Source organism: Lampetra planeri, chromosome 18 (genome assembly GCF_965212315.1).
Source record: "Lampetra planeri chromosome 18, kcLamPlan1.2.h2, whole genome shotgun sequence".
Taxonomy (NCBI): domain Eukaryota; kingdom Metazoa; phylum Chordata; class Hyperoartia; order Petromyzontiformes; family Petromyzontidae; genus Lampetra; species Lampetra planeri.
Window position 1 is genome coordinate 6,499,447 of NC_136124.1, and position 12,875 is coordinate 6,512,321.

The window sequence follows — 12,875 nt, forward strand, 5'->3', positions numbered from 1 at the left end:
CATACCATCGGCTGATGTTTTAAGGCAATCTCCAAACTGCAGCGAGAATGCGTGTGTGCGTGTATTTTGATGTTGGCCCATTGGGAAGCAGGCAGGTCGTGCATCTGCCAGTCATCTCGGTCGGCCCTTAACACCCGGGTCTGTCCCGTGACCTCCTGCCAGCAACGAGCCTTCCGCACTTCACGTGACGGCCTCAGAGTACACCTAGCCTGGCACAGGCGCCGTGGTGACATATCCACCACTTAGTGGTGAACAGCGGCTGCTGTTGTCGTATAATCGTATACACGCACGTATACGCATACGGAGCGTGTCTGCCAGTTTAATGGCTGAAAGGTTTATCACTTTTAAGCAGTAAAAATGTAGATATTAGTCATTTTGACCCAACGCAACAGATGTTATGACCTGTTATGTCTATATTGTGTAGCAATAGAAATATTAATTGACTCGGATTGCAAAATCTTGGCACACAGGATAATTATTACATTGAAGGCAACAATCTGCTCCGAGTCCTGGTTCACCTTCACAGATGTGTCTGCCTGCTACAGATTGTGGCTCTGGAAAGGCACGTCAGTTTAACACGTAGGCTTTCACAATTGTAGATGTTGTGGATTTGCTCTCCAACACACCGGTGTGCTGTACTCATAGCGAATTGGTTATGTTCTGTTTACGTGACAAACCTTGCTTATTGAATGTGTCGGGTGGTGGCGGGTTTAACGGCACATTTATATTTACGCGATCGAACCCCCAAAAAAACTACATTATGGAAAGACACGTGTTAGTGGTTTGGATTAAATACTAAATATATTTATAATTAAGGAACCAGATTCTTCGTGCATGCATAGGCACACACCTCAGATTATCGCAGTTTTGCTATGTACAGTGTGAAAGAAGTTCAACATACATACTTCACTAAAACGCTCTGCATTTATCATTAACACTGCCTCATAACATGGAGATTTCTTAGGAGCTGACGATTCAGGCATTGGCCCTTCTTCAACGTGAATCTGTGTGTGTGTGAGAGAGAGGTAGGTTTATGATTTTAAAACAATTTGGATTTCCATGTTTTTGGGAGATTGACATTACGTGAATAATTAATACAACGTCGCGTTAACCCGAGTGACGTCACCAGATGCTGCGTGATACAGGTTTTGGCGGGAAAGGCACAAGAGTGACTTCTTATAGAGTGACATTTCCTGCGACATCTTGCTATAACATCATATTTTCGGATCCGTCTAAAATCTCGTGCCTTGGCCCAATTTTCACACTTTTTAGAAAAGTCCGAAAATTGGGAATACATCTCGCGGGGTTGTGTGTGTGTAATACATCTATACATGGCGACCCACTTACAGATGGCCCTCTGATATTCAATCGCCCGTTTATTCTCATCGGGCGATTGAATATTGTGAGACCCATGGCACACCCATCATCCAGCAGTGGAGGAGGTGAGGATTGGTGGATCACACACAGATGTTGTGAATAAAAAACCTTCCCATGGGTGTCAAGAAGGTGCCATACCCTGGCTTTCCAGGAGACGGTAGTACAGCAAAATGTGGACTCCACCTGTTCCATCTGCATGATTACCACCTCACACCCTGTGGGTTTTCTCCACGTGCCCCGGTGTCTTCCCTCATGTATAAACACTCGTTAATTGGCCGATAACACCTTAATATATGGAGGACTGCAGAGCTTGGAGGAAAGAATCTGGCACTGGCTGGTTACCTCCTTGCACCTCGGATTCATTTCCCTCTCTCTTCACGAGTGAGCGATTGCCGTGCAGCGCATTCAAAGTTGACATGATAATTATTATGAATATTGGGAGAGAGTTAAAACATTTAAAGCTTGTGTTAAGACGGGTGGGATGGACGTGTGGAGGCTTTGAAATCACGTGCTTATTTTTCTCCGCAATTTCTCCCGATGTATTTAACCGAGGGCCTCTATCAAATGTGTAACCACATGCATATTACCGTGAGCAAATCTGCCAGTGGAATAAAAAAAAATTCCACTTGTAGACATTAACACATTCCACTGGAATGGAATGTACATCCCAAAATAATTTGTGTGGTTATTTTCAGCAATTAAAAAAGCGAATCGTATACATTTATATTTTTAAAAATCCCAGATGGTGGTTGTTGGACCTAAACGCGTTGGGAGCACTTTTTTTGTACGTGGGTGCGCTCTGCCCGTTGGGATTGTACAAACGCCGTAACAGTAATTGCGACCCAGATTGCGAAAATCTCGTCAAGCGGGGAACAGAGTCCACAGTGTTCTCTTTCGCAGCTGTGATAGAATTAATAATTAACACCTCTGCCTACCGCAACATATATATATACCCATATCAATCTAGGGTTCAATAAGGATTTTTTCATCGCAGCACATCCAAAAAAAATGCGTGTGTTCATTATCAGCATGCGACACGTGCAATGTCATCAGTTGTATACATTATATATATATGCACCGAAGCTTATTGGAATTATATTGCTCTGCAGGTTTGAATTAACGAGCTTTCATAAATATTGCAAGTGAGAAAACGTACAAACAAGCTCTGATGTTTTGGCCGGAGATGCGAATGGTTTTTTTTTGTTTGCTACCGCGAATCGCATTGTAACCTTTCTCTCTCTCTCTGAATCGGTATTGATGACATTTGGCTTGCCGTGTCTTTTTGTTAATCCTCTCGTCGTGGATTTGTCGGCCAGCTTTTGGAAACATTGAGGGGGGAAGGGGTGGGCGGGGGGGTTGGGGGTGGGAAACCCCTCACAAAAGGAAATGGCATTAAATTCCTACCGAATGATGATCTTGCCACAAACTGGAGACACTAATTTCACAAGCGTGATTGGCTTGAGAGAGAGCCGTTTGTTTTGAAGGGCGATGACAGCCCTAGGCAGTTAAGTCGATGTATGCAGCATTATCGTTATTAAAATGCATTTACAGAATAAATACGACTACAAAAGTGGGGATGGGAAGGTAGGTAAACAATTTTTTTTACAGTTTCATGAATTGCGTTTAAATTGCAGTTGTATACTGAATGTCATCTGTTGTAGTGGTAGCCACTGCGCTATGAAGCCGGCGACATTATTTAAATTCTTGGCCAAGATTAAAGTCATTGGAGAATGATATCTAAACCGGTCCTGGACCCTGGACCGATCCTGGACCCCTCTCCCACCACCCACATCCCCCAACAAAGAAAAAAATCCCCCGTGTAGCCTTAAACAGACCGTTGGGGCAAGTGCTGTAAGCAAAGGCCTATGAAGGCCGGCATGTCACACGAGGGAGTGAGTGACCAGCACCACGCCCGGCCGCGTTTGTCTCCCCAGTGCTGATATTTACACACCGCACCAGGTACTCCCTCCCCTACTCCCCCCTACCCCACGCCCCCTACCTCCCCCCCCCCTTCAACAACCTGAATGGCTCCACAATGTGAAGTATGGTCAAACAACCCCCATAATTGACACAGCATTAGGAAAGCCTTCATCCAGTGGTGGATTAACAAAGGGGTTGTAAATTATTATTATTATTGTTACGTATAATTATACTGTACATGCACACAGAGACTTGCTCTTTTTTGCTGGTGTATAAAAGTCCGTGTAATGTAATTGTGTCCCACTGTGTTGTTGTATTTGAGAAGAACTGTAATTATCAGCCGAACAAAATGAGAAAGTGATGTCTCATTATTCACGCTGCCTGGTAATTTTTTTGGTTTAATATCCCCATTGAGTTTTGTTCCGCACGGAATTGTTTTATTTGTTTTTGTATGTTATATGTACTTCTACCGTACAGAGAGCATCGTTATATTTAACGCGAGCTGCTATTGATTTTAAAAGAATAAGACACGATCATATATCTCATGAAACCGCTCCACTGCTATTTTCTGTGGAGGTGGGCTCTCCGATTTTTTTAAGCCATCGGTCACTCGACCGATGATCAGTTCCATTATTCGACTAATCTAATCTTTGTAATATAAAGTCTCACACCTCTTCTTGGTTCTTTCGGTAAAGTCACGTAGAATGGAAATAATAAAATAATAAATAATAAAACATTATAAAATAATTCTCACGACGTTTCGGCCACAACGCAAGCAGCCGTCCTCAGGTGAAGAATAGGTCTGTCGAGAAGACAGAATCTGAATCGAGAAGACAGAGTCTGAATCGACAGACGTATTCTTCACCTGAGGACGGCTGCTTGCGTTGTGGCCGAAACGTCGTGAGAATTATTTTATGTTTTATTTTTATTATTTTATTATTTCCATTCTACGTGACTTTACCGAAAGATGCAAGAATATGAATCCCTGCAGTCACGAAAGCTTTAAATCGAAAAATAACTAATAGATCAAGTTCAAGTTCATTTATTAGGTATAGCCCTGTGAGCCATTCGGCTCTTGAATCGGGTGCAACCGCAACAAACAAAAAACATCTTAAAGTGAATATGTGACTAAGTGCAAACAGAAAATCCAAGAAAAGACAGCAAAATATTGCAGAAAAAGCACCGTACACCAACGCTGTGTGCAAACATCCCAGTGGGATGCAAGTCAAACAACAACAACCACAAGACAACTTAGATTAAGGCCATCAGTCTAACTCTGTACTACAACAAACAAACATGGCCAAACCAATACACTTTTCGAAATCACCAAAATAAAGCCATGAAAGCAATGAAAAAGCAATCATAGGAACTGTGACGGAATTTTCACAATAAATGGCATAAACAACATGTACTACCAAAACCCTGCAGCCATAGCTGGCTGCATGAGTCACTCCACAACAACAGGAGCATCAATCGATCACAACACGAGCAATCGTCTTCAGGTGAAACAATACAGCAGGCGCACTGCTGAGACAGGAAAGAATGTAGCGGGAGAGCTACTGCAGACAAAGGTTATACAGGTTTGAGATGGGTACAACCCAAGGGTAAGTGGGCGGGGCAATGGATGGAATTTGCAAGTCAATGTAAGATCGCAGAGCTCGGCAAACCTCGGCTAATCCGTAATGGGCGAGAGGGTGGGGGAGAAATTCACAGATCGAACAAGGTGATGGAGAGAAAAAGAAAAAAGATAAAACTTAGCAAACTTAGAAATATAATGCAACTCAGAGAGTCGGCCAACACAACAGTTTAACACTTTACCTGGTTGATCAACGTCCTTCCAAAGATTTACAAATTTTGCATCCATCTTCTCGGCTGAAGTCACGTCTGAGTTGTGTGGAAATCCTCCCCGTAGAGGCGGTTCAATCTTGATTTGAAGCTTTCGTGACTGCAGGAATTCATACTTTTTGGTTCTTTCGGTAAGAACCAAAGAGTATGAACAACTCAGAGTCGTGAGCGGGTAGTAACAACGCCACGGAAGCCACCAAGTCCTTAACACTGCCCCGTGGCCTTTCCAGCGCCATCGCCGCTTTCTTGTGACAATAGGGGCCGTTCTCAATGCCACCGGGCGATCGGAGCGCTCCTAAGCAGAGTGGGGGGGGGGGGTAGATGTTGATGCGCCTGGGGGGTGCGATGTGTTTTACTCGCACGGGACACTGCAAGGCCCACTAAGCGCCATGTGTTGTCGCGCGGAAACTCCGAGATGATTTATTTATTCGGCTGTAATTGTGGAATCCTTTCACTTAATGGGATTCCTTCTCTCTCTCTCTCTTTGTCCCTCTCTGCCGCAATTTTCTTGAGAAGTTACAATACATTATGCTGAACATAGCCCGTTTCTGCGATGGCGGTGAGGTTTGTTTGTTTTTCTAATATACACATACAAAACTATTAATTCATTGATTCAATGTCTTTTTGGAGTCAGAACTCGCCCCCGCTAAAGAGGTCATCACAATACTTTACAGTATAAATTAAACTAAGGTAGTCCTACCTACAAAATCAAGACACGTATAAAAAAAATATCTAAAAATTAGAGAACACACTCAAGGAAAATGTGAAAGGAAAAAAATGGCATTCGTTCATAATAGGGATTTTATGAAGAACCTAATCAAAAGCAATTACAAAATACGGTATAATCTTATTCGCGTCAAATTAGGCAATTGCAGCAGCAGCAGCGACGATGACGCTCTCAGAGAATCACCCGGACGCGTCTTTGGCGACACGTTTGCGAATCGCTCACAGTTTCACTCACCCCGCTTCGTCGCTCTTTAGGGGGGGGCAGGGAGGGGGGTTATTTTTGAAGTCAAGGCAGAGGAGGAGGCGGCGGGGGGATGGGACGCAATTCATCTTAATTAAGCAGCGTACACACACGGACGTGGTTGAGCACGCGTTGAGAAAGGAACATTTTTCTTGACGGAGCGAGAGGAATCGCAGCAAGATTTTCTTTTTTACTGTTGCCTCTCTGTCTGTACAGAACGAGTCGTACATTTTTTCTCTCTCTCTCGCTCGCCCAAATTAAACGGCTTTCTTTGCTGGATCGTTACTCTTGACACATCGGTGGCCGTGGGAGGACGGTTCGCCTTCCACTTGTCAGCTCATCTGCCGACTCCGTGCCCTCCCATCCCTGGCCGTCGCGGCGGGATGAGGAGGAAGAGGATGAGGAGAAGGAGGCGAGAGGGGGGAGGGGTTGCTTTGAAGCGAGTGGTGTGAGGCGAGCCCTGCGACGTGTGGGGTGGGTTAGCGATGGTGTTATGGGTCGCTGGCCTTTGTGTGGGTGTGCGTGTGTGGGCGCATGTGTCAAGCATGTGTCTGTGAGTGTATGTGCCTGTGGTGGGGAGCGGTGGTGTAGCGGTTAGCGCGCTGCGCTACGAGCCTGGCGACCCGAGTTCAATTCCTGCCAACACAGGTGACGATTATATGAATTGGTCATGGGCCTCCCCTAGGTCGACTCAGCCGAAAATGGGTACCTGGTGCGGTGTGTAAACATCGTCACTGGGGAGACCGGGCGTGGTGCTGGCCACCCACCCCCTCGTCTGCTGTGCCGGCCTTTATAGGTGCTCGCTAACAGCACTTGCTCCTACAGTCTGTGCAGGCTATACGGGGGATCTTTGTCTTTGGGGAGCTAACAGCCCTTGCTCCTACAGTGTGTGCAGGAAATACGGGAGATCCTTGTGTAGTGTCTTCAAAAATTACTCACACCTTCACTTAAAGCTTTCGTGACTGCAGGAATTCTTATTCTTTGGGTCTTTCGGTAAAGTCACGTAGATAGGTTCAAAGAAAATAACGAAAAAATAATAAAAACGTCGTAGTTTTTTGTTATTTTTTGTCATTTTCTTTGAAGCTATCTACGTGACTTTACCGAAAGACCCAAATAATATTACTCAAACTGACACGTTGCAACAAGTCACCTGCTTACACTCTGTGCAAACCTCATGTTGCAACGCGCGCACCTGTTTGCCCTCCGTTGTACCCGCATTACTGTGCGCGCCACATATTTCTCTCCTCTACACTTGTGAAGTATTGGAAAATGACGGCAGGAAACTCCTTGACGGGAACACACTTATTTTATTAAATCTTGACTTGTAACAATACAACGCGTGGCCTCTCTTCTTCACAATGCGGTCACCATACAACGGTACAACTCGTGACCTCTTCTTCTTCACCCTACGCTTCTCTTGACTCTCTGGATTCTGTGCTGCTGGCTCTCTGTGCCTCGTGTAGACTCCGCGCCTCGGCTACACTCTTCTCTCGCCTCGTGTAGACTCTGCGCCTCTGCTACACTCTCCACTCGCCTCGTGTAGACTTTGCATCTCTCTCTCTGGCTACACCGTATGCATACTCGGCTCGTGTAGACCTTCCTCTCTCTCTGGCTACACCGTATGCATACTCGGCTCGTGTAGACCGTTCTCTCTCTCTGGCTACACACTATACATTACTCAGCTCGTGTAGACCGTTCTCTCTCGCTGGCTACACACTATACATTACTCAGCTCGTGTAGACCGTTCTCTCTCGCTGGCTACACACTATACATTACTCAGCTCGTGTAGACCGTTCTCTCTCGCTGGCTACACACTTATACCTTACTCTCCTCTATTCTCCATTACTCTCCTCTACTCTCCATTACTCTCCTCTACTCTCCTCTACTCTCCTCTCCGGGCTCTATCTCTGCACCTTCGTCTTCATTCTTAGATGGTTCCACTTCTGCCCCCTGCTCCTCTGTGCATCACCTTATATACCTCTTCTTCCCGGGAGACGGAGCGGATGCGGACCTCAACGTCGGCACCGCTCCTCAGTTACCCAATCCCCACGCGCTATCCCTACGATCCGGTTCCGCTCAGCGCGTGTTTCCACTCCCCGACCAATCACACCGCGCTGCTACCCGATCACTCCCTCTGGGCGCGTCACCGGCACACAGCCAATCAGCAGCACTACCCCCACCCGCGCACTGACGCCTGCTCCTCCCCGTCAGCGCGCGTCACCACACACACACCCGTACATACGCGCTGGCACACGACATATACACCCAGCGCGTATCACCACTACACTTGTATTCGTCTTGGGGAGCGGTAGTGCAGCTGGTAACTCGCTGCGCTACGAAATCGTCGACCCGACTTGGATTCCCGCTCATGGCCAACATCACCAGTGACGATTATCTGAATCGGTCCGGGGCCTCCCCTTGGTCGACTCGGCCTCAAATGAGTACCTGGTATGGTGTGTAAACATCGCTACTTGGGAGACAAAGGCGGCCGGGCGTGGTGCTGGCCACCCACCCCCTCGTGTGCTGTGCCGGCCTTTATAGGGTGCTCGCTAACAGCACTTGCTCCTACTGTTAAGACTATAGGGGATATTTGTGTTTATACTGTGCACGTATGTTATTAGGAGCAGTCGGTTGAGAGGTGGTGCAGTGGTTAACGCACTCCACTTATCACCACAGTTAACATCATTCCTGGGACTCCCCAGGATCGACTCAGCCTTAATTCAGCGCAGGCATGGTGCTGGCCAACCCAATAGCGTCTCTTGTGCTCCAATGCCAGCTTCAATAGTTGCCCCACTTAGCCGAAACTTGTCTGTTCAGGCTCTGAAGGTGGTGGGGGGGGGCGCTTTGCTGCGTGACCTCATCTCTGCACGTTCCCCAGTTTCCGCCACGGTGGTCCTGCCACACGCGGCTTCCAAGGTTACGAGGAGACTTGACGGCTGGCTTGGCGCACCGCGTGGCTGGCACACACACACCGCGTGCGGGGATATTAACCACACGTCCCCCGGGGGTAGGGAGGGGGAGGGGGCGGGGGCGGGGGGGGGAAGGAGGCGCGCCCCGCACGACGATGCCCGCGCCACTGCGGTTCGTACCCAGCTCCGAGACCCGTGAAAGGGGAAGCGTTGTTGTACCAGTCCGCGGGTAACTGGAGGGCAGGAGGATATGGCCCCAAGGCTGGAGAAATTAAAGGCCAACACCAGTGAAATTGAGACCCCTTATAGCTCTTATTTTTATTTTATCAGGTATGGCCCCAGTGAGGTGTGAAGCTCTTTTCAGACGCGACCGAGGCCACAAATAATCGCCGAGCGAGAAGTGGCTAATCGCTTGTAAATGCGTTTTTATAAATGTGGAGGGGAAAAAACCGGAGGACCCCGAAGCAAAATCGACGCAATCACTGGGAGAAGACGCAAATTCAAAATATACAGGTGGCAGGGTCAGAATCGAGCCCACGACCTCCTGTATACCAGGCGAGGTAGATAACATCTCGCCACCACGGCACCCTCATTTAGTTCCTCCAGCCTTGAATACAATGGCACAGATGAGAGCAGAGGCGCTTCTGCGGCCGTCTGGAACGCTCTTCCCTCCGATATGAGGATGCCATTCAAGCTGTGTCTTTTTAAATCATCTCGATTGAAACCCCATTTATTTTAGTTTGTTGTCCTTCCTCCGCACCGCCGATTAGCACGGCCGACTACGTACGGTGCAAAGGAAGTTCAACACGCATGCGATGCACAAAGTGAGAAGCTGTCGTGCAGGGTGGGGGGAGCGCGCCCGCTTCTCTCCTGCACGCTCCGTTAACGATCCCAAAACGAATCAAACAAAAAACACACAATCTTGAAAAGTGGGCAGCCGCCTCGAGAGACTGCCAATCATCGCCGCCACCGCGAACCCCCCTCACCCCCCCCCCCCCCCGTGTGTGCGTCTGTGTGTGTGTGTCTTTGTTAAGCCTATGGGGACTGACGGGGGAGATCTTTGTGTCTTGTGGGGAGCGGTTAGCGCTACGCTGCGCTACGAACCCAACAACCCGGGTTCGATTCCCGCTCTCGGCCAACATCAATGATGATTATTTTAACCGGACCTGGGCCTACCCTAGGTCGAATCGGCCTTAATTGAGTACCTGGTGCGATGTGTAAAAACACCGCCACTCGTGGTGCTGGCTACCCACCCACCTTCGTGTGCCGTTCTGGCCTTCATAGGTGCTCGCTAACAGCACTTGCTCCAACAATCTGTTAAAGGCTACACGGGGGATCCGTTGTCTTTGTGTGTATAATCTGTGCTCACACCCGCTGACGAGCCGGCGCTAATGGAACCAACGCATTGCACGCGGTGCTGCGCAGCGCAGCGCAGTGAACTCCCCGCGTTCATTACGCCCTAATTATCGTTAACGTTCGCTCGCTCGAGAGGACTGTCCCCCCCCCCCCCCCAAAACTCACGCGCCCCCCACCCCTCCCTCCCTCACCCCCGTTCCCCTTCATTGCGCCTCTCGTGTATTCAGTGCACGGGCCACATTGCCCAAGCAGGCAGGGAGTGCTGTACCTGCTCTCGGCATTATTAAGAATGTACTTTGGTCACACCCTCTTCTCACCCACCTGCCCACCCTTCTTCCCCTTCTGCTCCTTTTCCCCTCGCCATCCCTTCCCCTTATAAGCAAGTCCGTGCTCCCGCTCGCAGTCCCTGTGGGGTCTTGGCGAGCCCGTGTCTCTCCCTGGTCCCACCAACCCCGTGTGAGCACTGCGTGTGTCGGGCTTCGGCCCACGGGGATTTCTGTGCCCCCCTTCCGTTGTTGTGTTTCCTTGCGCTCTGTACCGCCGCCGGGCTCTTCGTCAGAATTTTGAAACAAAAATGTTACTTTTGCGATTGCCTCGGCGATGGGAGGATTTTCTTTGGGGGGTGGAGGGGGAAGGAGGAGGGGGGGGTGGGCGTGTGCGTGGAGGGGGTCTTCGCTGTCAGTAAATGCGATCAGAAATCGTAACATTTTTTCGTGGTTAGATCACGTAAATATAGAGGTGTCGTCAACCCGCCAGCAGCCGACACAGCCAAGGCAGAAAGGTTTGTCACGTCAGCAAAATGTACCAATTAGTTTCGACTTCAGCCCACCGGTGTGTTGGAGAGTAAAATCATTTTACAATTTGAGTACCGTGACGTTTCGCTGCTGCTGCTGCTGCTTTTCCACCGAGCATCATCGGGACATCCACGCGGAGGGGGTCCCCCCCCCCCCCCCTCTCGCCGGCAAAAAAAATTATGGTCCCAATGTTTCGCTTCGACGGCGAATTTTGCGATGTTTTGTGCTGCTGGAGTCTGAGAGAGCGCTTCGTTGTTCTCGTCTGTCCTCTCCCGGGGGTTTGGGGGGGGGAGGTCCTTGCAACCTGGCCACCAGTGGGGTTTGTATATTATATATATGTATCTTTTGTAACGTCGTTCCATCCCAAACAAAACGCGGTCACGGTACGTCCATTAAAATTGTATAGGCGCCATGTGTGTATGTGTGTGTGTGTAAATTTTTTTACATTTTAATCGGAGGAAATACTGTATTGCGTTCGCATGTGCTGGCACATAAAACAGGTGTTAAGATGTTCAAACACCGAATCGATACTCATTGCAAGGCATCGAATCTGCATTTGAACGTATTGGCGGTACACCGGCAGTGCGCGGTATAAGGAAAGCACATTTTTTACAAAACTTATTGATTGTATTTATTTCCCCTGCGATTCGCGATCCCCGGTCAGAAAATCTTGTGGGGTTGTTGGCGCGTCAAAATCGGTTCTTGTGACGTCTAAGCAGTCGGAGGACGAATATTTACGGAGGGCCTGAACGTGAAGAAGCTTCCCAGTCTGTTGCCGTACAGCGGCACCCGTGCCGATGACGATTGGCTGCTCCGTGTTCCGACTCGTGCTCTACACGGATTTGACTTCTCCTGCCCCCAGACGTGGTCGGGCGTTTAGGACCAGGTTAGGGTTCGAGAAATACGAGCATTGACCTTTCATAAACAAATTCTGCCTACTTCGGAAAACCTTGTCCTTAAATAGCCTTTTGTTGTTCACAAGAGATTTATATTCTTGACCTCATTTATTGTTACCATTACAATAACCCTAACCTAACCCTAACGATCCCAACACTCTACTTGCCGTAAGTCTCGTAAGACTGAATACAGCTTCGAATCGCGTCAATCTTGGTGACAGGGTCAGTTAAAGGCTGATAAACAGATTTGCTGATTAAAATTTTTATTTCAAACTCTTTCTTGAGGACCGGTGTATTATTCTGCACCGGTGTACCGCCGATATGTACATTTACCACACAAGCTTGTGGCAAAATATTTACAGGAAGGTTAAAGCCTATTCTTTTTTTTCATTACTTTAATACTGGCAAAAAATGTCCCATATTGTATGTTTTGAGATTGTTTAAACTTTCCCTTCGCAACGTGAACGTTTTATCGCGAAAGACGTTTGCAAGCGGTGTTTTGTCGTTATTTCTTGCGTCGATGTGAAACACGACCGCGATTCCCTCGCGCATCTTATCCACTACATCGCGCTGTTTGTTTTTTCGTTGCAGTTCATTTACGACGAGAAGGTCGTCTGGTACGTAACAAATGAAACCCCAATCCCCGTTCCCACAAATTGCCTTCCCTCTTTTACAATCCCGCGGAGGGTCCGTGCCGAGGTTTGCGGCGCGTGAAGCCGGCGCGCACGCAATGCACCCCCGATCAGCGATGCGTTCAATGCAACTTTCCTGCCATTTCCGTGGTGACTTTGCACGCTCGTTTTTTTCTGGC

At 48.3% G+C, this 12,875-nt stretch overlaps 1 protein-coding gene across 1 annotated transcript in view; it reads left to right on the forward strand.

Annotated features, from left to right (window-relative positions):
* LOC144723547 (sodium/potassium/calcium exchanger 3-like) overlaps window positions 1-12,875 on the forward strand; it is a 140,882-nt gene that overhangs the window by 73,222 nt on the left and 54,785 nt on the right. The window contains exon 8 of the mRNA XM_078602382.1: window positions 12,656-12,681. Within this exon, the coding sequence (XP_078458508.1) occupies window positions 12,656-12,681 (26 nt within the window). The remainder of the gene's footprint in view (window positions 1-12,655; window positions 12,682-12,875) is intronic.